At 47.8% G+C, this 25821-nt stretch overlaps 1 protein-coding gene across 10 annotated transcripts in view; it reads left to right on the top strand.

Moving 5' to 3' along the window:
* Window positions 1–25821, top strand: part of KMT2C (lysine methyltransferase 2C) — a 440610-nt gene that overhangs the window by 191240 nt on the left and 223549 nt on the right. For 8 of the 10 annotated variants that reach the window (XM_075315430.1, XM_075315429.1, XM_075315431.1 and 5 more), the window contains 7 exons: window positions 470–571; window positions 3597–3701; window positions 4415–4596; window positions 18297–18461; window positions 18567–18676; window positions 19151–19204; window positions 21945–22157. In XM_075315430.1, the coding sequence (XP_075171545.1) occupies window positions 470–571; window positions 3597–3701; window positions 4415–4596; window positions 18297–18461; window positions 18567–18676; window positions 19151–19204; window positions 21945–22157 (931 nt within the window). The remainder of the gene's footprint in view (window positions 1–469; window positions 572–3596; window positions 3702–4414; window positions 4597–18296; window positions 18462–18566; window positions 18677–19150; window positions 19205–21944; window positions 22158–25821) is intronic. The other 2 variants (XM_075315433.1, XM_075315425.1) reach the window with 1 other exon arrangement.

Raw genomic sequence — 25821 nt, 5'->3', positions numbered from 1 at the left:
GTGGAGCCAGGTTCTGCAAGTCGATTCACATAAACAAGAAAAAATGAAGTGGCACGTACCATCCATAAAACCTTCAAAATCTATGGAAAATTCCTTAAAACATTCCAGCAGAGAGTAGGGTGCGAGTGAACGTGTCATGTTGTTTCACGCTTCACTTTCAGGTAGAATTTGTCATTTTTCTGATCAGTCTAGTCACTGGCGTAGAATGTTAAAAGCTTCCAAACGTTTCTGCAAATAGGGATTGTGTAATAATTCACACATCGATATTCCGCTAGTTTCACCTCTGCATCATAGCCTGTATGCAGCGTATGTTTTTCCTTTGAATTCTGGGGACCCATCGTGCCTGAGCGAGGTGCGTCCAGCACAGGAGGCGTATGATAGATTGAGCAGTGTTATGCTTTTTATAACAGATGCCACATGCTTGTTAAGAATTCCCGCATGACTTCTAAGCTTTGTATTGTTTCTTTAGCTGACCACGATTGATCTTCCATCATACAAGGAGGAGGAAGAGACCTCAATGCACAACACAGTGGTTTTATTTTCCACTACAGACAAGTACACCTTACACCAGGTAAGCACACTTATGTTTGTTTTTCAATGGAGGATACACAAACCTATACGTCCCAGCAATCGCTTCACTGCTCCACCATTCCTAGGACACCAGTAAACTGCACATAAAGTATACAAACACATAGCATATATACTGCATCTCAGGGATACGGTATGATATACAGCATTAGAGCTAAATTTTTAAGTGTATAAGCCTCCAGTAGTGGCCTCTAATCCTGTCCTCCTGGGAGGAGACGTCCTATAAATGGAATGGAACCCGTCACTCTGTTCAATGCTGCCGAAACCACCGCCAGCATGAATCAGATGTTTCTCTGAAATGCATAAAAATTGATATTAGTGATTCAAAGAGTGACCCAAACAGAATATTAGATACACCTCACCACCTTAAAGAGGGTCTGTCACTTGCTCAAAACAAATTGAGTTATATGTCTTGTAAAAATCCCTGACCGCCCCTTTTTCTGCTGCTCTCTTCCGTTTTGCTCCATTCACGTTTCCTGATTTTGCAGTCCAGTATGTGAAATCTCTGCTCCTTGTGCAACTGGGTGTTTCTTCAGTCTTCACTGTGGACGTAAGCTTTGCGCCCCCTCCCTCCCAGTCGCTGCCAATCACAACTCAGCAGCTCATTTAAAGTCTAGCATTCCCTGCTGTGATTGGCAGCATCTGGGGAGGAAGTAACAAATTAAACGCCCCCAGAGAAAGCTGTGAAGAAACCCTCAATCAGCAGAGATTTCACATACTGCGCTCCAAATGCAGATAACGCCAAATGTGTGGGTTTGTTTGCCGGTTTTATTCCTACCAATACTAAAGGACTGTAAAACAAGTCTTTTTTTTTTTTTTTTACATGTCTTACAATTTTTTTATTTTTTTTTTTACTTTCCAGCTGTTACACACCTATTCTTACACAGGGAAGGGAGCAGAGCACACACAATCAACAATGACACACACACACTCAACACACACTATCAATGTGTCTCTCCTGCCAGCTCCCTTGCAGTTTTTCTTTCTCTTTTGTGTCATCATCAATACCTTATTTCACAATTGAAAAACCGTGACGTATTAATCTTTTAATTTTTAGAAAGTTTTTTTTAATGGTATAAAATATGTAAAGTAATTTAAATTTTGATGGTTTCCACTTTTAAACACTCAGGTGAGCAGATGCTGAAAATTCTAATGTTCTGCTAGTGAATGTGGGCGGTGAATCTTCTCGCTTGGGTCTGACATCACTCCTCCTCTCCTCCCCTTCTGGGTGTTTGCACACGGATAAGGGAGAATCAAATTTAGGATCAAAGTGCGGAGCCATTTTGTTGGTGACTGAAAAGCGATCCTGAGATGTGGAGCGTGTCAACGCCAATTCTGTTGACGCTGCACTGGCCACTCTATCACAAATGATAGGATTAGACGCATAGAACATGTCACAAATGATAGGATTAGATACACAGCTCAGTGGACAGTACCACTCTATAGTATTGGATACACTGGTTAGCAGACATTGCACATGATCTGATTTAGATTGTGGCTCAATGGACTGTGTTGCTCATGATTGGATTAAATACTCAGTTTAGAAGAGTATATCACTGATGATGGTATTAGATAACCAATTTAGCAGACTTTATCACACATAATATTAGATACACAGTTTAGCAGACTGCATTGCATATGATCAGATTAGATATCTGGCTCAGTGGATTATATTGCACATGATGGGATTAGATACACAGTTTAGTGGATTGTATCACACGATGGGATTAGGTATGTGCCTCAGCAGACTGTATTACACATGATGGGATTATATACACAGTTTAGGAGACTTGCACATGATGGGATTATATACACAGTTTAGGAGACTTGCGCATGATGGGATTAGATACATGATTTAGCAGACTTTATCATGCTTGATGGATTAGATACACGGCTCAGCACACTATCGCATGTGATAGGATTAGATACGCGGCTCAGTGGACTGTATTGCTACCGCCAGGGGGCCTGCACAGTTCACAGCTGCTGAGGCAGCCACAGTATAGCAGATGCAGTCGGACACTGACCACGGTCTCCTATGGCCGGAGGGCTGCTGTATTTATGGTGTATTTGTTGCATTGAGACACTGACACACCAGCAAATAAGTGCAGTCCTCTGGTGGCTGCAGAAAAAAATTAAGACATGTTAAAATAGTTAATTTAATTTGGTTTTAATAAATTATTATATATCAATAATTTATAAATACTACAAATACAAATTGTTACCCAGTCCCTTTAACACTGGCTAAAGTCCTTCATGTCCTGGATCACCGCTGCAGAAAACAGTCACAGCTTGAAAATGAGACAAAAATCGCAGCTCTGGTCCCAACCCAGCCCGGGATGTCACAGGTTAAAATCCGGGGGTGACCGCTACAGACACCTGCAGCTCTCAGTAACCCGTGATATGTCGACCTGAATCACCCCGATATTTGTGAGCCAGGCTGATATGTCCTGGCTATCTTTGAGCCACTTATCTCGTACATCTGTTAGAATTGAGTGCTCACCCTGCAAAGAGATGAGATACGTCCATGGCTGGGAAAGAGTTAAGGTAAAGGTTTGCCTGAAAATGTCTAAGTTGTAAAAATGTCTGTCGTGGGAGGATAAAACAGACTGTGCCCAGGGGAGCTTAGTAAATAGCAAAGGGGCCACACAGTTGTCTTTTCATCCACATTAAATGTCCCAATTTACTGCAATAGGACTGGTTTTACATATCAGACAATGCTTTAAGGTTCATTTTCAAGCTGCGTTCACATGTGGTGGGTTTTGGTTTTTTTTTGTTTTTTTTCTGGAAAACCACAACAAAAAATCACTTCAAAAACTATTATGGATTTTTAACTACGATAGTGGCAAAAACACACAAAACCTTTAATGTGATAATCTAGAATACCCGGGTGTATTCAGCTGGTAGTAGTTGGGTTTTCTGCCTTCCCCACAATGTTAATGCATTTTTTTTTTTTTTTTTTTTAGCTTTTCAATTGCAATATGTAATAATTTGATTGCCTTGTCTCTCAGGATATGTGCGTGGTATGCGGTAGTTTTGGAAAAGGTGCAGAAGGGAGATTACTTGCTTGCTCTCAGTGCGGGCAGTGTTACCATCCATACTGTGTCAGTATTAAGGTGAGTTTTTTTTTTTTCCTATAAAGCAGTTGTCCACTACTGGGACAACCCATTCTGATTCCACATGTTTCCCCCAAGTAGTATAATAAATCCTATACTCCTGTACCGGCACCCTTCCGGTGGTTTCCGGGATCACCGTACCGAGGCTCACATGGGGTTGCGACATCATGCGAGTCCCACTTCCTATGTGCACCGGCTTCCTTCTCTTCGCCTTCGGACCAACAAACAATCCACAGGAAGTGAGTGCAGCCGTTGAGCTCACTTCCTGTGGATTTGGTCCAAAAGGTAGGAAGACAGAAGCCAGCGCTGATAGCACGCGGGGCTCGCATGACGTCATAACACTATGTGAGGCCCGACAACACGGGACGGGTGCCGGTACCGGAGGCGAGTATAGTCTTTATTATTTTGGAGGAGATGTGGAATGCGAAGGGCTTGTCCTAGTAGTGGAGGGCCCAAAAATCATCCACTCATAGTTTAAAAATGTAGTATAAGAGAATTTCCTCTGTGCTACATGAATAGCTTCATTACACAGATCTCCTCTATTCTAATAAATAACTCTTACAATATCTTATGTTTCTTTTCATCTAATGACGAATTCTAATGGAGATGAATAGTGTAACCTTAGTTGCCATCCACCATGCTAATCTGGGAAAGTAAACCATTAATTGTGATTGATTTTTTTTTTTTTCTTTTTCTTTCAATGAAATTTCTAGATTACTAAAGTCATCCTTCGCAAAGGCTGGAGGTGCCTGGAGTGCACAGTGTGTGAGGCCTGTGGTAAGGCCACCGATCCCGGCCGCCTGCTGCTCTGTGACGACTGTGACATTAGCTATCACACGTACTGCCTGGACCCACCATTACAAACTGTCCCGAAGGGTGGCTGGAAGTGTAAATGGTGAGTTTACCAGTGCCACATATTCATTGCTCCGGTAAGGAAAATAGGAGGTACACATTAGATAAGCGCAGCAAAAAATCAGCCACCACTAGAGCAAGTTTTAATACATCTGCTTGTATTAAAATTCTGGCATGTGTTATTTTAGTCTTTGCGCTTGTGTGAATTGAAGCAGAAAATTAAAGGGTTATTCCAATCTCCAAGATCCCATGGCAATATATAGTAGGTATAATAATAATATTAGTAAATACCTCAAATTAGAAATGTAGTATAGTTCTCCTAATTCACTGTCACTTACCTCATGTGCAGGGCATTGCAGGACCTTAGGTATCCATGATTATGACCACATTACAACTAACTGTGACTATATAAGTGGTCGTAACCATTAATACCTAAGGTCCTGCAATGCCCTTCACATGAGGTAAGCGACATAGTGAATCAGAAGAACTATACTACATTTCTTTGTCGCTCCATTGGGAGACCCAGACAATTGGGTGTATAGCTTCTGCCTCCGGAGGCCACACAAAGTATTACACTTTAAAAAGTGTAACCCCTCCCCTCTGCCTATACACCCTCCCGTGCATCACGGGCCCATCAGTTTTTTGCTTTGTGTTGAAGGAGGCACACGTGCACGCAAGCTCCACATTTTAGTCAGCAGCAGCTGCTGACTTTATTGGATGGAAGAAAAGAGGGCCACTAACAGGGCTCCCGGCATGCTCCCTTCTCACCCCACTCTGGTCGGCGGTGCTGTTAAGGTTGAGGTACCCATTGCGGGTACAAAGGCTGGAGCCACATGCCGTTATCCTTCCCCATCCCTTAGGGGCTCTGGGAGAAGTGGGATCCTAACCGGTCACCATGCACTGGGACCGGGCTCCCTCCGCAGCCCCTGGGGGAATCTGACGGACAGGAGATCGGGTATCATCAGGGACAGGCCCTGCTTCTCTGAGGTACTCTGTGTCCCCTTGGGGACGGCGCATAGAGCGCCTGTGTAACAGACGCTGCAGCGGCTGCTGTGTGTTTTGTGTCGCCGGGACTACCGCGCCGACCGCGCCTGTTTGCCGGCCGGGTTACTAACTTTAGTCCCCGGCTTCTGCGGCCTAGTACCGCATACTCCCGCCCCCAGGCCTGCCAGTCAGGGGTAAGGGCGGGACGTTAGACTGGACGTCAGCGGTGAGGGCTGGAGCATACTAGGTATCCTCCTCCCCCCTCACTGAGCACTGTGGGGCACCAGTATCCCTCACTTTCTGAGGCACGCCCACGGCTCCCTCCTCCTCTGAGAACGCTGGCAGCCATTGTTATCTGCACTTCTGCCGGTGGAGAACTTCAGACCGAGCTCCACAGCTCTGGGAGGCCCAGGCAGGGAATCTGGTGGACACACAACCGCTGAGGGCGGTCGGTAAGCCGCACCGGTTACCAGGTGCTGGCCCCCCCGGGTGCCGAAGAGTATATATATATATATCCATATACTGTATACATTTGCTCTGTTCGGCCGCATTATTTGCTTTTGGCTATATACCCTCACTGATTGCTCTAAGAGGAGACAACAGCATGTCGTCCGCAAAAAGCAAGGGTGCCAAGGCACAGGCTTATTTTGCAACCTGTACCTCTTGTGCGGCTATGTTACCTGCAGGTTCCACCTACCCTCATTGTGTGCAATGCTCGGCCCCTGTGACACTCACTCAGCCGGAGCCTCAGCCACGGGTGGGACCCTCGGCCCAGGTAGAACCACCGGCTACCACTGTCCAGGTGGCAGGGACAGAGTTTGCAGTGTTGGCTGAGAAACTTTCTGAGTCACTTTCACAATCCATGGCTCAGTCTATGGATAGATGGTCTGCTAAGATACTAGAAGCTTTGCAGTCCAGACCTGTAACACAGGCCCCGGGCACTGTTGAATCATTGCCCCCAGGCCCCCCTTTGGTCGGCGCAGCAAAGTGCTCCTGGGGTGACTCCTAGGTCCCACGGTGAGGACTCCGACACGGACCGCAGTCCCAGACCGGCTAAGCGGGCTCGCTGGGATCTTCCCTCGACTTCTTCACACTGCTCAGGGTCTCAGCATGAGGACTCTCTGGAGGATGAAGCGGAGGTGGCAGATCAGGGCTCTGATCCTGACGCTGCTCTCAATCTTGATACACCTGAAGGGGACGCCATAGTAAATGACCTTATAGCGTCCATCAACCAGGTGCTAGAACTTTCTCCTCCAGCTCCACCAATTGAGGAGTCAGCTTCTCAGCAGGAGAAATTCCAATTTAGGTTTCCCAAACGTACACGGAGTGCGTTTTTCGATCACTCCAACTTCAGAGATACAGTCCAGAAACACCGAGCATTTCCGGACAAGCGCTTTACTAAGCGCCTTAATGACACACGTTACCCCTTCCCCACTGACGTAGTTAAGGGTTGGGCTCAGTGTCCCAAGGTGGATCCTCCAGTCTCTAGACTGGCGGCTAGATCCATAGTAGCAGTGGCAGATGGCTCATCGCTCAAGGATGCCACTGACAGGCAAATAGAGCTCCTGATGAAATCCATCTATGAAGCCATAGGCGCGTCTTTTGCTCCGGCATTCGCAGCCGTATGGGCACTCCAAGCTATCTCAGCTTGTCTGTCTGAGATTAATGCAGTCACACGTGCCTCTACTCCACAGGTTGTGTCCTTAACCTCTCAGGCGTCGGCTTTTTCGTCCTACGCCATGAACGCCGTCCTGGACTCTGCGGGCCGCACAGCGGTAGCATCCGCCAATTCAGTGGCAGTTCGCAGGGCCATGTGGCTACGCGAATGGAAGGCAGATTCTGCTTCCAAGAAGTTCTTAACCGGTTTGCCATTTTCTGGCGACCGTCTGTTTGGCGAGCAATTGGATGAAATTATTAAACAATCCAAGGGAAAGGACTCGTCATTACCCCAGTCCAAACCAAACAGACCTCAGCAACGGAGGATACAACCGAGGTTTCGGTCCTTTCGGCCCTCAGCCAGGTCTCAATTCTCCACGTCCAACAGGCCACAGAAGGGCCAGAGGAACCCTGCTTCATGGAGGTCTAAGTCACGTCCTAAAAAAACCGCCGGAGGAACCGCCCCCAAGGCGGCCTCCTCATGACTTTCGGCCTCCCCAAACCGCATCCTCGGTCGGTGGCAGGCTCTCCCGCTTTTGCGACGCCTGGTTGCCACATGTCCAAGACCGATGGGTGAGAGACATTCTGTCTCACGGTTACAGGATAGAGCTCAGCTCTCGTCCTCCGACTCGTTTCTTCAGAACATCTCCGCCCCCAGAGCGAGCCGATGCTCTTTTTCAGGCGGTGAACACTCTGAAGGCAGAAGGAGTGGTGATCCCTGTTCCCCTTCAAGAATGTGGTCGCGGTTTTTACTCCAACTTGTTTGTGGTGCCAAAAAAGGACGGATCATTCCGTCCCGTTCTGGACCTCAAACTGCTCAACAGACACGTGAAAACCAGACGGTTCCGGATGGAATCTCTCCGCTCCGTCATCGCCTCGATGTCCCAAGGAGACTTCCTAGCATCAATCGACATCAGGGATGCTTATCTCCACGTGCCGATTGCACCAGAGCATCAACGCTTCCTGCGTTTCGCCATCGGAGACGAACACCTTCAGTTCGTGGCACTGCCTTTCGGCCTGGCGACAGCCCCACGGGTCTTCACCAAGGTCATGGCAGCAGTGGTGGCAGTCCTACACTCTCAGGGACACTCGGTGATCCCTTACTTAGACTATCTTCTAGTCAAAGCACCCTCCCGTGTGGCATGCCAACACAGCCTGAACACTGCTCTGGAGACTCTCCAGAGGTTCGGGTGGATCATCAATTTCCCAAAGTCAAATTTGACACTGACCCAATCGCTAACTTACCTCGGGATGGAGTTTCATACTCTCTCAGCGATAGTGAAGCTCCCGCTGGACAAACAGCGTTCACTACAGACAGGGGTGCAATCTCTCCTTCGAGCCCAGTCTCACCCCTTGAGGCGGCTCATGCACTTCCTAGGGAAGATGGTGGCAGCAATGGAGGCAGTCCCCTTTGCGCAGTTTCATCTGCGTCCACTCCAATGGGACATTCTCCGCAAATGGGACAGGAGGTCGACGTCCCTCGACAGGAACGTCTCTCTTTCTCGGGCAGCCAAAGCCTCTCTTCAGTGGTGGCTTCTTCCCACTTCCCTGTCGAAAGGGAAATCCTTCCTGCCCCCATCCTGGGCTGAGGTCACGACGGATGCGAGTCTGTCAGGGTGGGGAGCGGTCTTCCTCCACCACAGGGCTCAGGGAACCTGGACTCAGACAGAGTCCTCCCTTCAGATCAATGTTCTGGAGATAAGGGCAGTGTATCTAGCCTTAAAGGCGTTCCAGCTGTGGCTGGAAGGCAGGCAGATCCGAATTCAGTCGGACAACGCCACGGCGGTGGCGTACATCAACCACCAAGGCGGCACACGCAGTCGTCAAGCCTTCCAAGAAGTTCGGCAGATTCTGCTGTGGGTGGACGCCACAGCCTCCACCATCTCCGCAGTTCACATCCCGGGCGTAGAAAACTGGGAAGCAGACTTTCTCAGTCGCCAGGGCATGGACGCAGGGGAATGGTCTCTTCACCCGGACGTGTTTCAAGAGATCTGTTGCCGCTGGGGAACGCCGGACGTCGACCTAATGGCGTCCCGGCACAACAACAAGGTCCCGGCATTCATGGCACGGTCTCAAGATCACAGAGCTCTGGCGGCAGACGCATTAGTTCAGGATTGGTCGCAGTTTCGACTGCCTTATGTATTTCCCCCTCTGGCACTGTTGCCCAGAGTGTTACGCAAGATCAGGTCCGACTGCCGCCGCGCCATCCTCATCGCCCCAGACTGGCCGAGGAGGTCGTGGTACCCGGATCTGTGGCATCTCACGGTGGGTCAACCATGGGCACTACCAGACCGACCACACTTGCTGTCTCAAGGGCCTTTTTTCCATCTGAATTCTGCGGCCCTCAACCTGACTGTGTGGCCATTGAGTCCTGGATCCTAGCGTCTTCAGGGTTATCTCAAGAGGTCATTGCCACTATGAGACAGGCCAGGAAACCAACGTCCGCCAAGATCTACCACAGGACGTGGAGGATCTTCTTATCCTGGTGCTCTGATCAGGGTTTTACTCCCTGGCCGTTTGCCTTGCCCACTTTTCTGTCTTTCCTTCAATCCGGATTGGACAAGGGTTTGTCTCTCGGCTCTCTCAAGGGACAGGTATCGGCGCTTTCCGTGTTTTTTCAAAAGCGTCTAGCCAGGCTTCCGCAGGTACGCACGTTCCTGCAGGGGGTTTGCCACATAGTACCACCTTACAAGCGTCCGCTAGAACCCTGAGATCTTAACAGGGTGCTAACGGCTCTTCAGAAACCACCTTTCGAGCCGATGAGGGATGTTTCTCTTTCACGCCTTTTGCAGAAGGTGGTCTTCCTAGTGGCAGTCACATCACTTCGGAGAGTGTCTGAGCTAGCAGCGCTGTCATGCAAAGCCCCCTTCCTGGTGTTTCACCAGGATAAGGTGGTTCTGCGTCCGGTCCCGGAATTTCTCCCTAAGGTGGTATCCCCTTTTCATCTCAATCAGGATATCTCCTTACCTTCTTTTTGTCCCAATCCAGTTCACCAATGTGAGAAGGATTTGCACTTGTTAGATCTCGTGAGAGCACTCCGACTCTACATTTCTCGTACGGCGCCTCTGCGCCGTTCTGATGCGCTCTTTGTCCTTGTCGCTGGCCAGCGTAAGGGGTCGCAGGCTTCCAAGTCAACCTTGGCTCGGTGGATCAAGGAACCGATTCTTGAGGCCTACCGTTCTTCTGGGCTTCCGGTTCCTTCAGGGCTGAAAGCCCATTCTACCAGAGCCGTGGGTGCGTCCTGGGCATTGCGGCACCAGGCTACGGCTCAGCAGGTGTGTCAGGCGGCTACCTGGTCGAGTCTGCACACTTTCACGAAACACTATCAGGTGCATGCCTATGCTTCGGCAGATGCCAGCCTAGGTAGGCGAGTCCTTCAGGCGGCAGTTGCCCACCTGTAGGAGGGGGCCGTTTTACGGCTCTTTTTATCGAGGTATTATTTACCCACCCAGGGACTGCTTTTGGACGTCCCAATTGTCTGGGTCTCCCAATGGAGCGACAAAGAAGGGAATTTTGTTTACTTACCGTAAATTCCTTTTCTTCTAGCTCCTATTGGGAGACCCAGCACCCGCCCCTGTTCCCTTCGGGCTGTTGTTCTTTTGTGTACACATGTTGTTCATGTTGAATTGTTCTTTGGTTCATGGTTTAGTTCTCCGAACATCCTTCGGATTGAGTTTACCTTAGACCAATTTATAAGTTTCCTCCTTCCTGCTTTTGCACCAAAACTGAGGAGCCCGTGATGCACGGGGGGTGTATAGGCAGAGGGGAGGGGTTACACTTTTTAAAGTGTAATACTTTGTGTGGCCTCCGGAGGCAGAAGCTATACACCCAATTGTCTGGGTCTCCCAATAGGAGCTAGAAGAAAAGGAATTTACGGTAAGTAAACAAAATTCCCTTCTTTTAATTGGAGGTATTTGCTAATATTATTATTACACTTACTACATATTGGGATAGGATCGTGGAGATGGATGAACTGGTTAAGTTGCAGTTCTCTTACTATCCAGATGGATGAGTGCTGCTGTGCAGAAAGCTCTCAGAAGGGGACACCAGATCATTGGGAGTCCAGTAGATTAGGCCTCCACCGATAATAAAGTGTTGGCAAATCCTGGTCATTTATCATCACTAGAGATGAGCGGACCTGTGGAAGTTCGGGTTCTGGGCTTCAGCCGGACTTTGTGTTTGTGACCCAAACTTCATTGATTCACTGATTGGGCAGTTCAGATCTCAGTACACATGCAGCCAGCCATAAACAGTGCACTTCCAGATGAGGAAGGGTGTGGGTTTTTTTTTTTTCTTTCTTTCTTTCTTTCATTTTTTTGTACGTACTACATCTAATAACACTAATTTTCCCCTCAGTGAGCGCCATTTAAACAGTGCAAGAGGCTCGCACTGGGCCGAGCACCGAGCATTCCCGAGCGCAGCGATGCTCGCATGTTATCCATATGTAAAGCACTTGAACGCTGATTTATTTTTTTTGTAAAGTCTGTCGGGTACAAATACTGAACCTTAAAAGGGTGGTTCACCAATATTATTTATTTTCTAGATCGATATTATATTGAGAAACAATGTTTCTTCGGCGCTCCATTGGGAGACCCAGACGATCGGGTGTATAGCACTGCCCTCCGGAGGCCACACAAAGCAATTACACTAAAAAGTGTAAGGCCCCTCCCCTTCTGGCTATACACCCCCAGTGGGATCACTGGCTCACCAGTTTTTCTGCTTTGTGCGAAGGAGGCACACATCCATGCATAAGCTCCACTGTTTAGTCAGCAGTAGCTGCTGACTATATCGGATGGAAGAAAAGAGGGCCCATACTAGGGCCCCCAGCATGCTCCCTTCTCACCCCACTTGCGGTTTGTAAGGTTGAGGTACCTATTGCTGGTACGGAGGCTGGAGCCCACATGCTGTTTTCCTTCCCCATCCCCCTGAGGGGCTCTGAGGAAGTGGGATCTTTCCGGCCACCAAGCCCTGAGGCCGGGCTCCATCCACAGACCCATAGAACCTGCTGGATGTGGAGCGGGAGTGCCGTTCAGGGACAAGGCCCTGCAACTTTCAGGTACTCTGTGTCCCCGTATGGCAGGCCACGCACACTCCAGGCTTGCTGGGTGTGCTAGTGCGCCGGGGACTGTAGCGCTGTGCGCTGGGCTTATAGTCCCTGCAGATTACTGGGGGACTTTACGTGTGGGGACCGCCGCGCCGACCGCCCCTGGAGCGGCGGCGCAGCTGCGACTTGTAGTGCGCCGGGGACGCGCCGACCGCGCTTTTACGGCGGCGGCGCTTCTAACTTTAGTCCCCGGCTTTTGCGGCCTAGCGCCGCTTCGTTTCCGCCCCCACCCTGTCACTCAGGGAAAGGGAGAGACGCTGTTCTATAGCAGCGCCGAGGGCTGGAGCCTTATTTGCATTCTCCAGCCCCCTTCACTAGACACAGTGGGCGCCGGGTTCCCGCTCTTGTCTCGGGCACGCCCTCGGCCCGCCCCTCTCCTCTGGACGCCGGCAGCCATTCCGGCACGCAGAGCGGGAAAACTGAGACAAGCGCTGAGCTACCAGCACAGGATTCCGGCGCCACACACCCGCTTTTGTGCGGGCGGTAAGCGGCAACTAAAGTGCTGACCCACTAATGCCGAAGTGTCCTGTTGTACTTTTGTACGGTCGCTATTCAGGATGCAGACCTAGAAACAGCAGCAAAAGATCAGGGGTGCTAAAGCACAGACTCTATATGCTGCTTGTCTTGCATGTGCTGCAGTGTCATGTGTCCTTTATGCTTGTATGCTTTACATTGCACTGTAAGGGCTATTCTTGGCTGTCTACCCGCCTAGATGGCTAGACAGCGGCAGCAAACAGCAATGGTGCTAAGGCACAAGCTTTCAATGCTGCTTGGATTGCATGTACTGCAGAGTTTGTTTTCATGCTTGTACATTCACTGCATGTCGCTATTCTTGGCTAATGCTCCTTGATGACTAGACAACAGCAGCAGAAAAGCAAGGGTGCTAAGGCACAAGCTTTCAATGCTGCTTGGATTGCATGTGCTGCAGTGGTTATTTTCATGCTTGTATGCTATACATTCACTGTATGTCGCTTTTCTTGGCTAATGCTCCTGAATAACTAGACAACGGCAGCAGAAAAGCAAAGGTGCCAAGGCACAGGCTTTCTATGCTCCTTGTACTGCATGTGCTGAAGTGTTTATTGTACTTCATGCTTGTATGCCATACATTGCACTGTACGGTCGCTATTCTTGGCTAATGCTCCTAGATGGCTAGACAGCAACAGCGAAAAAAAAAAAAAAAAAAAAAACAGCATGGGTGCCAAGGCACAGGCTTTCTATGCTGCTTGTACTGCATGCGATACTGTTCCAGGACCCCCAGTGTGTGCAATTACTCAACGGGGTCTCTGCTACAGGTGGCCAAAAGAACCACCTGTGATCCCTGTCCAGGGACAGGGACGGAGTTGCAGTTTCCGCTGATATATTGTCTGTGACTATGACTAACATCTTACAGACTTTGCAGTCCAGACAGACCTTGGGCAATGTTGATTCAATGCCCCTGGCCACCCTGATTTCGAAACAACTCATGGCTCCAGGAGGGTCCCATGCATCCCAGGGTGCAGGCTCTGACACGGACGACAGTCCCAGACGGCCTAAGCGAGCTCCCTAAGAACGGCCCTCGACTTCATCAGAGTACTCTCTGTATGATGATGCAGACGTAGCTGTTCAGGACTCTGATCCTGAGACCGCTCTCAATCCGGATACACCGGATGGTGACGCTATAGTGAATAATCTTATAGCGTCCATCAATGGAAGGTTGGGTATTTCTCCCTCAACTCCTCCAGTGGAGGGGTCAGCTTCACAGCAGAAGAAATCCCTATTTCGGTATCTCAAGCGTATATTGAGTACTTTTCTGGTCACTCTGACTCCAGAGAAGCAGTCCAGGAACACCACGCTTATCCCGATAAGCGTTTTCTCCAACCGTATTGAGGATACGCGTTGTCTCTTCCCCCCTGACGTGCTCAAGCGCTCCAAGGGTGGATCCCCCCAATCTCCAGGCTTGCGGCTAGATCTATAGTTGCAGTGGAAGATGGGACTTCACTTAAAGATGCCATTGACAGACAGATAGACCTCTGGTTGCAATCTGTCTATGAAGCTATCGGCGGGTCGGTTGCCCCGGCATTCGCAGCCATAGAGGCACTCCAAGCTATTTCAGCTAGTATTGCGCAGAGGGACGCGGTCACATGTACATCTTGGCCGCAGTAGCGTCCTTCACCTCGCAATGTCGGCATTGCGACTCAAGCTGTTTATGCTGTCCTGGACTCTACGAGCCGTACGTCAGTGGCGTCCGCCAACTCCGTGTTGTTACGCTCCTAGTGTTAAGGGATTGGAGCAGATGCTGCTTCCACAAAAGTGCTTAACCAGATTGCCTTTATCTGGTGACAGACTGTTTCGTGAGCGGTTGGATTAAATCATTCAACTGTCCAAGGGTACGGATTCTTCCTTACCCCAGCTATCAAACAAGACCCATCAGGAGAAGGGACAGTCGAGGTTTCGGTCCTTCCCAGGCTCGGGCACGTCCCAATTGCCCTCGTCCAACAGGACTCAAAAGGCTCAGAGGGGCGCAGGTTCCTGGCGGGCTCAATCGCGCCCGGAGAAGGCAGCCGGAGGAACCGCTACCAAGGCGGTTTCCTCATGACTTTCAGCCCTCTCTCTCCGCGTCCGCGGTCGGTGGCAGACTCCCCCGCTTTAGCGACATTTAACTGCCACAGGTCAATGGCCGGTGGGTGAGAGACAGTTTGTCGCAAAAACTTCCTCACCGGCCGAGCCGAGGCTCTTCTGCAGGCAGTAGGAGTCGTAATCCCGGTTCCTCCTCAGGAACAAGAGACACTTTTTACTCCGATCTGGTCGGGGTGACAAAATAGGACGACTCCTTCCGTTCCGTTCTGGACCTTAAACTGCTCAACAAGCACGTGAAAACCAGGCGGTTCCGGATGGAATCCCTCCGCTCCGTCATTGCTCCAATGTCTCAAGGAGATTTCCTAGCATCAATAGACATCAGGATGCTTATCTCCACGTGCCGATTGCTCCAGAGCACCGGCGTTTGCTACGATTCGTTATTGAAGACGAGCATCTTCGGTTCGTAGCCCTACCCTTCGGTCTGGCGACAGCCCCACGGGTTTTCACCAAGTTCATGGCAGCAGTGGGACCACTCCCGCACTCTCAGGGTCACCCTGTGATCCCTTACTTAGACCATCTACCTGTCAAGGCACTCTTTTAAGAGGCATGCCAACACAGCCTGAACATGGCGCTGGAGACTTCCCAGAGTTTCGGGTGGGTCCTCAACTTTTCAAAGTTAAACCCAATCGCTGGCATATCTTAGCTTGGGGTTTCACACTCTCTCAGCGATGGTGAAGCTTTCCACTGGACAAACAGCGGTCACTACAGACGGGGGTGCAGTCTCTCCTTCAAGGAGACACCTCATCCAGAGGCAGTCCCTTTCACGCAGTTTCATCTGCGTCCACTTCAATAGAACATTCTTCGCTAATGGGAGGGGAAGTCGATGTCCCTACACAGGAACGTCCCCCTTTCTCAGACGTTCAAGGACTCTCTTCAGAGGAGTCCACTCTTCAGATCAATTGTCTGGAGCTCTGGGCAGTGTGTATTGCCCTGCAAGACTTCCTGCAGTGGCTGGAAGGCAAACAGATCCGAATTCAGTCGGACAATCCACAGCGGTGGCATACATCAACCACCAAGGCGGACTATGCAGTCGGCGAGCCTCCCAGAAAGTCCGCCGGATTCTGCTAGGGGTGGAAGACAGAGCATACACCATATCCGCAGTTCACATCCCGGGCGTAGAAAACTGGGAAGCAGACTTCCTCAGTCACCAGGGCGTGGACGCAGGAGAATGGTCTCTGCACCCGGACGGTTTCATGAATCGGCACAACAGCAAGGTCCCGGTTTTCATGACGATCAAAGAGCTCTGGCGACAGGCATCTCACGGTCGGTCAACCGTGGGCACTACCAGACCGGCCAGACTTACTGTCCCAAGGGCCGTTTTTCCATCTGAATTCTACGGCCCTGAACCTACTGTGTGGCCATTGCGTCCTAGATCCTAGTGTCCTCAGGATTATCCCAAGGGGTCGTTGCCACCATGAGACAGGCTATGACGCCCACGTCTGCTAAGATCTACCACGGAAGTGGAGGATTTTCTTTTACTGGTGCTCTGTACAAGGAGTGTCCCCCTGGCCATTGGCATTGCCTACTTTTCTTTCCTTCCTGCAATCTGGGTTGGAAAAGGGCTTGTCGCTCGGCTCCCTTAAGGGGCAAGTCTCGGCGCTATTGGTGTTTTTTCAGAAGCGTCTAGCACGACGTCCGCAGGTACGCACGTTCCTGCAGGGGGTTTGTCATATCGTCCCCCCGTACGAGCGGCCGTTAGATCCATGGGATCTGAACAGGGTACTAGTTGCTCTCCAGAAGCCGCCTTTCGAGTCTCTGACGGATGTTTCACTCTCTCGACTATCACGGAAAGTGGCCTTTCTGGTAGCGATCACGTCTCTTCGGAGAGTGTCTGAGCTAGCAGCGCTGTCATCCAAGGCTCCCTTCCTGGTGGTCCACCAGGACAAGGTAGTGCTGCGCCCCATTCAGGAGTTTCTCCCTAAGGTAGTATCCTCGTTTCATATTAATCAGGATATCTCCTTACCTTCCTTTTGTCCTCATCCGGTTCACCGGTATGAAAAGGATTTACATTTGTTAGATCCGGTGAGAGCACTCAGAATCTACATTTCCCGCACGGCGCCCCCGCTCTGATGCACTCTTTGTCCTTGTCGCTGGTAAGCGCAAAGGGTCGCAGGCTTCCAAAGCCACCCTGGCTCGATGGATCAAAGAACCAATTCTTGAAGCCTACCGTTCTGCTGGGCTTCCGGTTCCATCAGGGCTGAAGGCCCATTCTACCAGAGCCGTGGGTGCGTCCTGGGCATTACGACACCAGGCTACGGCTCAACAGGTGTGCCAGGCAGCCACCTGGTCGAGTCTGCACACTTTCACCAAACATTATCAGGTGCATACCTATGCTTCGGCGGACGCCAGCCTAGGTAGAAGAGTCCTGCAGGCGGCAGTTGCCTCCCCGTAGGGGAGGGCTGTCTTTGCAGCTCTAACATGAGGTATTTCTTTACCCACCCAGGGACAGCTTTTGGACGTCCCAATCGTCTGGGTCTCCCAATGGAGCGCCGAAGAAGAAGGGAATTTTGTTACTTACCGTAAATTCCTTTTCTTCTAGCTCCTATTGGGAGACCCAGCACCCGCCCTGTTGTCCTTCGGGATTTTTGGTTGTTTTTCGGGTACACATGTTGTTCATGTTGAATGGTTTTCAGTTCTCCGACATATCTTCGGAGTGAATTTGTTTAAACCAGTTATTGGCTTTCCTCCTTCTTGCTTTTGCACTAAAACTGGTGAGCCAGTGATCCCACTGGGGGTGTATAGCCAGAAGGGGAGGGGCCTTACACTTTTTAGTGTAATTGCTTTGTGTGGCCTCCGGAGGGCAGTGCTATACACCCGATCGTCTGGGTCTCCCAATAGGAGCTAGAAGAAAAGGAATTTACGGTAAGTAACAAAATTCCCTTCTTCTTTCAAATACCTTATGTTGGCAATAGTGCCTGTGAGAGGCGCTATAACGGACCGGTATTCCTGAGTCACTGGACTGTGGGCGGTGTTTCACCGCTTGTCACAGCGCACAGCGTGTCTCCTGTTTGCAGCGCTCTGCTGTGAGGGAGGAAGGAGCTGATGGGCTGTAACGAGCGATGAAACACCGCCCACAGCCAATCACTCACGGACACTGCGGCCATCCGTGAGTGATGTAAGGTTAACAGGAACTTGACGTGACCTCACCGAACATCAGAGGTCACAGAGCCCAGGGGTCAAGGAGCGGGGAACAGCGGTCTGCAATATCGCCTCTCACAGGCACGATTGCCAACACAAGGTATTTGAGAAATACATTGTTTCTCAATATAATATCGATCTAGACAATAAAAAATATGGGTGAACCACCCTTTTAAGGTTCAAGTTCACTCATCTCTAGTCATCACTTTGTAACCCTTTAATAATTGCACTGGTTTCCCCGTCAGGTGTGTATCATGTAACAACTGCAAAGCCATCACTCCAGGCTTGCGATGTGAGTGGCAGAATAACTACACCCAGTGTGCGCCATGTGCCAGCCTGTCCACCTGCCCTGTATGTGTTCAGAACTACATAGAGGATGAGGTTATTATTCAGTGTCGGCAGTGTGACCGGTAAGTGGCGTCCACATAGCGTGAGATTCTCTGCAGTCTCTAAGTTTGTTTGTTTTGTTGTTTTCCTGCATCTCATTTTCACTTGCAAACAATTACTCATTTTAGGTGGTCCCATGGGGCTTGCCAGAACCTAAATACAGAAGCAGAAGTGGAACGTGCCGCAGACAGTGGATTTGACTGTGCGATGTGCAAGCCATTTGCAATCCCGGCTCCAGGTATGATTTATGTACTGGCTAAATCAATTATGTGTTAAGGGTGGTCAGGTTTACTGCCGTGTGCAAGCCACAGTAATGGCTACCTGCATCTCCGCAACCCTAATGATGGAAGCTTAGTGCAGTCAGAAGTTCACGGGAGGTATCTGTACCTGATCTGCAGCCGCTGCCACTCAATGTGTATCCGGCATCGTGTCCCTGTATCCTGAAGTTTGTTTCGGGATGCAGGGAGCGCACTGTAGCTGCAATGTGTGAACGCCGCCTAATGGAGAGTGTAAATAAATGTTAATTTGATTCCATTTTTGGCATTTTATTCCAGTAATACCATGTCTGGATATAGCTTTGTGATGTAACATTTTGAGCACATCAGTTTTCTTAATAAAGCTAAAGATAATTATCCTTGGATTTATAAGTTATGTTGATTGTTTTACATCAATTTAATTTTGTATTTTTTTTTTCTCATTGCTTTTCTGTCAGAAGAGTGTGAACCACCAATTGACGCTCAGATTGTTCCTAAGATTAGAGAATATGGTAGGCTTTGCTTTTATGTTAAGATTGTCGTTAGCATGATTTATTTATTTTTTTCCTTAAGTATTTAACACTTCAAGCCCCAGAGATTTCGAGCTCCATAGGGTTCCAATGGTAGAAATGTTAAATGACCCCTCTCTGGAACTTCTAGTGTTAAAGGGAATCAATCACCAGATAATTGTATCCATGAACTTTGTGCTGTCCTTAACCCCTTAACGACCGCAGGTAGTAATATTACGTCCTAGCGGTCATGGTGTTACTGCTTGTGGTCAGCTGCCGGCAGCTTGCCGCGATCAGCGCACATCTCAGCTGTTTTTCACAGCGGAGATGTATGCCTGCTAGGCACGAGCAGAATAGTTATCTGCCTGTGCCGTTTAACCCCTTAAATGGCGCTGTCAATATGTGACCGCGCCATTATAATGACATCAGCCATAAATATTTACTTACCGGCCGACTCCGGAAGTCACGTGACGTGATCACGTGACTACCGGCCGACTCCGGAAGTCACGTGACGTGATCACGTGACTTCCGGTGGTTGTCATGGTAGCACAGGGTCATGTGATGACTTCTGTAGCTCACATGAATTACTTGCGGTTTTACCCGGCCCGGAGCTGAGTGAAGCAGAAAATGAGCATGTCTGCTGTTTACAGCTGTGTAGCTGTGATCAGCAGATATGACAGAGTGATCAGATTGCTGATCGCTATAGCTCTTTAGGGGGACTAATAAAATTTAAAAAAAAAAATAAAAAAAGTTTAAAAAAAATAAAAAACCTAAAAGTTCAAATCTAAAAAAATATACACACATTTGGTATTGCCGCGTTCAGAAATACCTGATCTATCAAAATATAAAATCAATTAATCTGATTGGTAAACGGCGTAGCGGCAAAAGAATTCCAAACGTCAAAATTACGTTTGCAATAACAGGCGATCAAAATGTAGCATATGCGCAAAAATGGTACAGCTAAAAACGTCAGCCTGAGACTCAAAAAATAAGCCGTCACTGAGCCATAGATCCCGAAAAATGAGAACGCCAATGGTCACGGATTATGGCGTAAAACGTACGCCACTTTTTTCGGACCAACATCTGATTTTTTTTTTTTAACCCCTTATATAAAAGTAAACCTATATATGTGTGGTGTCAACGAACTCGCACTGACCTCAGGCATCACACAGACACAATAGTTTTACCATATAGTGAATACTGAATAAAATATCTCAAAAACAATAGTGCTATCACACTTTTTTTTGCAATTTTTCCGCATTTGGAATTCTTTTGCCATTTTCCAGTTTACTGTGCGATGAAACGTATGATTTCATTTAAAAGTAGAGCTCGTTTCGCGAAAAATAAGCCCTCACATGACCATATTGACTGAAACATAAAAAAGTTAAGTCTCTCGGAAAAAGAATGGCAAAAAAAACAAAGCGAAAAATCGGCCGTCGTGAAGGGGTTAAAGGGGTTCTCTGGTCTTTTTTTTTCTTTGTGTGTGTATCTAGGCTGCAGAATACTGACAGCTTGTAATATACTCCCTGTCAGCATTCTGCACCATCACATTATCAATCTAGTCTACAGTCACCGAGTCTCACACAGCGCAGTGTGACCTAGAAGTCTTTTAGCAAAGTCTATGGAGTGTCGGAACAAGGCCTCATAGACTTTATTGGATTCGCTGTACTATGTCAGACCAATGTGAGATTTTTTTTGATTTTTTATTTTTTTTTGTTTTGAAGTGGTGAACGATGAAAAGTTTCCAGAAGTTTGTTTTAATAAAGTATTTTTTGGGATTTTTTTTCTCATTTTTATTACTGGCCTAATAATGGGTGGTGTCTGATAGATACTTCTCAATTACTAACACCAGGGCTTCATGCCTGCTGTGTTTTTGGACACTTCACAGCTGACATCAACCCCCATGCTTGCCCCACCCTTCATTAGGGCCGGAGTTACACTTGCGAGTGACTCGTATTGCATCACCCTACACGGCCTGCCACCCACCGGATAGGATTGTCTTAGCTGCATAGAAATACATGCAGCTGGCCCGCCCTGTTAGGAGAGTGTGCAGCCGTATTGGGTGATGCTGATGCGAGACCCGCGTGAGTCACTCACAAGTGCGACTCTGGCCTAACTAACACCAGGGCTTCATGCCAGCTGTGTTTTTGGACACTTAACAGCTGACATCAACCCCCATGATTGCCTCCACCCCAGGGCATCAGGGTGAGCCGAGATGAAGCCCCACTTCTGGGGTGGCTGCAGCCTGGTATTTTTAGGCTGTGTAGGGTGGGGCCAATAACTATGGGACCATCTCAGCCTGATAGTATTAGCCCCCAAGCTATCTCCTTTACCTTTTGATTTTTTTTTCTCAGACTGCACACTGACCCATAGATCTTCATTGAGCCATACAGACATCAGTTTTAAAAACTGGTTGATCCATGAGGTTCAGAGCATGTCCTATTCTCATTCATTTTGCAGATCAGATTCCGCCGTTAAAGTCCATGGAGATTGGTATGAAACTGGTGACACGCTGAAGTCAAACTTTTTAATTCAGTTTTCCATCCTCGTTTAATCTGCTTTTATCTGATCCATCAAAAGTCACTTTAGAAAAAAGTTCAGACAGGCTACTGCTTCAGTATTGAGAAAAATAATAAAAGCAACTCGGCTGACACATGAGAATATGGTTTCTTTTCTCGGGGATGGGAGCGCTCATGGTAGCCTTTATCCCAATTGTGCTCATGCAGTCTCACTTTTTCCATAGATATTCTGAAAACCTTTACCCAGGATGGCGTGTGCTTAACAGAATCGGGGCTCTCCCAGTTACAGAGCCTAACAATCACTGTACCACGGAGGAGGCGATCAAAACCAAAGCTGAAATTAAAGATCATCAACCAGAACAGTGTGGCCGTGCTCCAAACACCGCCAGACCCGCAGTCTGAGCATTCCCGCGATGGAGAGATGGATGATAGTAGAGGTGATGTATTTTCACTATCATAATGAGCTGTGGTTATTGTCATATTATAGTGTATCTTTAAAGAGGACATGTCACCAGGTGAAAAGTGGCAGGTTTTAGCTATTTTATTTCCACCACTACCTTATTTTTTGTTTTGTTCTTTAAATCTGCTGCTGTTTTCCAGAGATATGGGCATTTTTTATGATGTGCTAATTTTGATGGTCTTTTATTGGGGTGTGTCTTTAGGCTCTTTTGCATTGTTACCCTGTGAGACACACCCTTAGGGTTGTGTCCACAATCAGTATTTGCATCGGTTTGGACGCAGCATACATCAGCTGCGTCCAAACCGCTTTGTTGCACTGTACAAGCACAGTGGACGGGATTTCTATAAATCCCGTGCCCACTCTGCTTGTTTTTTCCACAGCAAACACTGACCTGCGGAGCGGCTTTCCAGACCACAGCATGTCAATTCTTTGCTGCTTTACGCCGTCCCCCATCGCTCAATTTCATACTTCAGGACGCAGCCCAGTGCGCCCGAGGTCTCGCGCATGCGCCGTGCCACTCTAGCGGGACTATGCACTGTGCACAGTGTGACCACTGGTGACGTGTTGCGCAGACGTGAGATTACGGGCGGCGCAGTGATTTTCATCAGCAAGTACCCACCCATAATCTCGTGCTCATGCTTTCCCCTCTGCCTCCACCGTTCTGCGCAAGCGCTGGCCAGATGAATCCACGTCACCTGAAGATGGGAAAGAGGTGACGTGGGGTCATTTGGCCAGCGCTTGAGCAGATCGGTGGAGGCAGAGGGGAAAGCGCAGGTGCTTGCTGATGAAAATCACAGCGCCGCCCATAATCTCACGCCTGCGCAACACGTCACCAGTGGTCACACTGTGCAGTCCCGCTAGAGTGGCACGACGCATGCGCGAGACCTTGGGCGCACTGGGCGACGTCCTGAAGTATGAAATTGAGCGATGGGGGATGGCGTAAAGCAGCAGGAGGCAGAATAACGGACAACAGACAGCCCGCCCCCGTGTACGATTAACAAGATTTGCATAGGAAAAGGTACCACTTCATAAAGTATTTATTTTGGTCTAAAAGGGGGCACAATAACAACAGGAATCTTGCTAGAATGCAGCCCACGAGATGCAGAAGGGGAATCTTTTAGGTTTAGTGCAAAATTTCTGCTGACAGGTTCCCTTTAAAATGTAACTTCTTTCAGAACTTGCATAAGAATGTCTGTCTGCCTCTTACTCCTCCTTCCTCTTTCTCTCCTTTCCATACAATTTAATAAGCATCAAATGTCTTATCTCAGTAATGTGAATATCTAAATTTTACCTTTAGAATAGAGTGCAAAATCAGTCTAGAAATAAAAAAGAAAAAAAGAAAAAAAAAGCCGATTTCTCTGACACGATATATTACAGCGTTACTTATTTTCATATGTACTATTGATTTATGAAATACAAACTGAACCTGCCTCGTATAGCTAAAGTCTTAAGGGCAATGATTAATTGATGTCTGTTCTATCTAGGGAAGTAGAATTGGCAACAAGACTTTTTCTGCAGACAAACTTTGTAATATAAACCTGCTCTTTTCCTTTCATTAATTTTTTTTTCAATGGTTTTACAAACAAAACACAATTACAAACTGAATAATCTAGATAAAGCCAAGACACAAAAAGCGATCCAGGGCCCAGCAGAATACACTTAAATCGTAGACAGTTAGGTCCAAATATATTTGGACATTGACACAAGTTTTGGCATTTTAGCGGTTTACCAAAACATATTCAAGATAGTTGTAAAATCAATATGGGCTTTAAGTGCAGATTCTCAGCCTTAATTTGAGGGTTTTCAAATCCTAATTGCAGTAAAGGTCAGGAGTGCTGCCTCTTTTTAAAAAAAGGACTAAAAGTAATTGGACAGTTATACCAAAAGCTCTTTAATAGGCTGTATTCAAATCAGAGTGAAAAGGGGGTTAATGCCGCGCATCAGCCAAAATGAAGATGTAGCACGTTGATGTTATAAACGTATTCTTTTATTCCATCGGTCTACACGTTTTGAGGATATACCTCTTCAGGACCAGTGCATCAACATACTATGTTGATGCACTGGTCCTGAAGAAGAGGTATATCCTCGAAACGCGTAGACCGATGGAATAAAAGCATACGTTTATAACATCAACGTGCTACATCTTTATTTTGGCTGATGTGCGGCATTAACCCCCTTTTCACTCTGATTTGTATGCACGTCCACGTGGGGCTGCAGCAGACGCCATCGTTCTATGCTCTATCAGTGGTTGTGACTATCACAACCATTTCAGGTGAGTGTATTTTTCCTGATCTACCTCACTGATCTGTTGGTATTACACTATCAGCGCTCCTTATTTTTCAGCTAATAGGCTGTATTGGTATATTCCCTTGTTCATCCATCTTCAATTCAGCAGGTAAAAGGTCTGGAACTGATTCCAGGTATGGCATTTGCATTTGGAAACTGTTGCTGTGATCCCAAAACATATGCTGTCAAAGGAAGCAAAACAGCCCATCATTAGGCTGGAAAAAAATAGAAATCTATCAGGGAAATAGCAGAAATCGTAGGAGTGACCAAATCAACAGTTTAATACTTTCTGCAAAACAAAGTGCGATTGGTGAGCATGGGACCTTGAAATGGCCTAGACTGAAGACAACAGTGGTGGATGGTCGCAAAATCCTTTCCATGTTGAGGAAACGCTTCGCCCCCACCACCACCACCATACAGCAAATGAAGAACACTCTCCCAAGAAGTATATGTTTCAGTATCTTGTCTGCCATAAAGAGAAGACTTCAGAAGAGCATATACGGAGAGTTCACCACAAGGTGCAAACCGTTAATCAGCCTTAAAAATAGGCTAGATCGGAGTTTTCCAAAGAACATTTAAAGAAGCCAGCCCAGGTCTGGAAAAGTAGTTGGATAGAAGAAAGTATGGAGAAGGCTTGGAAGGGCTCATGATCCAAAGCACAAACACTTCCTCTGTGGAGTAAAGTCCGGCAAAGCATCACAAAGGAGGAAGCCCATTGTTTGATGACGTCCATGGTTATCAGACTTCAGGCAGTCATTGCCTACAAAGGATTCTCTACAAAATATTAAAAAACTAGCATTTTATTTATGGCAAAGTTACTTTGTTGAATTACTTTTGAGCCCATGAAATGAGGAGGCTTTGTAGAAAAATAGTTGCAATTCCTGAATATTTTTCAGGATATTTTTGTTCAAGCCCTTAAAACCTGAAAGCCTGCACTTCAATTATATCTCAGTTGTTTAGTTTTAAATAAAATAGAGCAACCTACAGATCCCAAATCACGAAGGTTTGGTCACTGTCCAAATAATTCTGGACCTAACTGTATCAAGCATTCGTATTATAGGATGTACAGACTCTCGGATGTGTAGAGAAGTTATTACCACAGTATAGATCAACCAAGTTAATTAGAACAGATTTGGCCTAGTACTTTTTATCACATGTAGCAGGGAACTGGCTGTTTATGGATCAGGTGGATAGACAGATCACCACGGACTCACTCAGAAGCTACTCTTCTTTTAACAAATTCATCCATAAATCCGATTTCACAAGGCAGTAGTAATGCTGCATTTCTGCATCCATATTCTGGCCACTGCCGGATACCCTTGTCACCATTGAAGATTATCTGCGGTCTGGTTAGA

This window comes from Anomaloglossus baeobatrachus, chromosome 6 (assembly GCF_048569485.1).
Source record: "Anomaloglossus baeobatrachus isolate aAnoBae1 chromosome 6, aAnoBae1.hap1, whole genome shotgun sequence".
Taxonomy (NCBI): Eukaryota; Metazoa; Chordata; class Amphibia; order Anura; family Aromobatidae; genus Anomaloglossus; species Anomaloglossus baeobatrachus.
The sequence above is the reverse complement of the archived record's forward strand: the minus strand, read 5'-3'. Positions and strand labels throughout refer to the sequence as shown.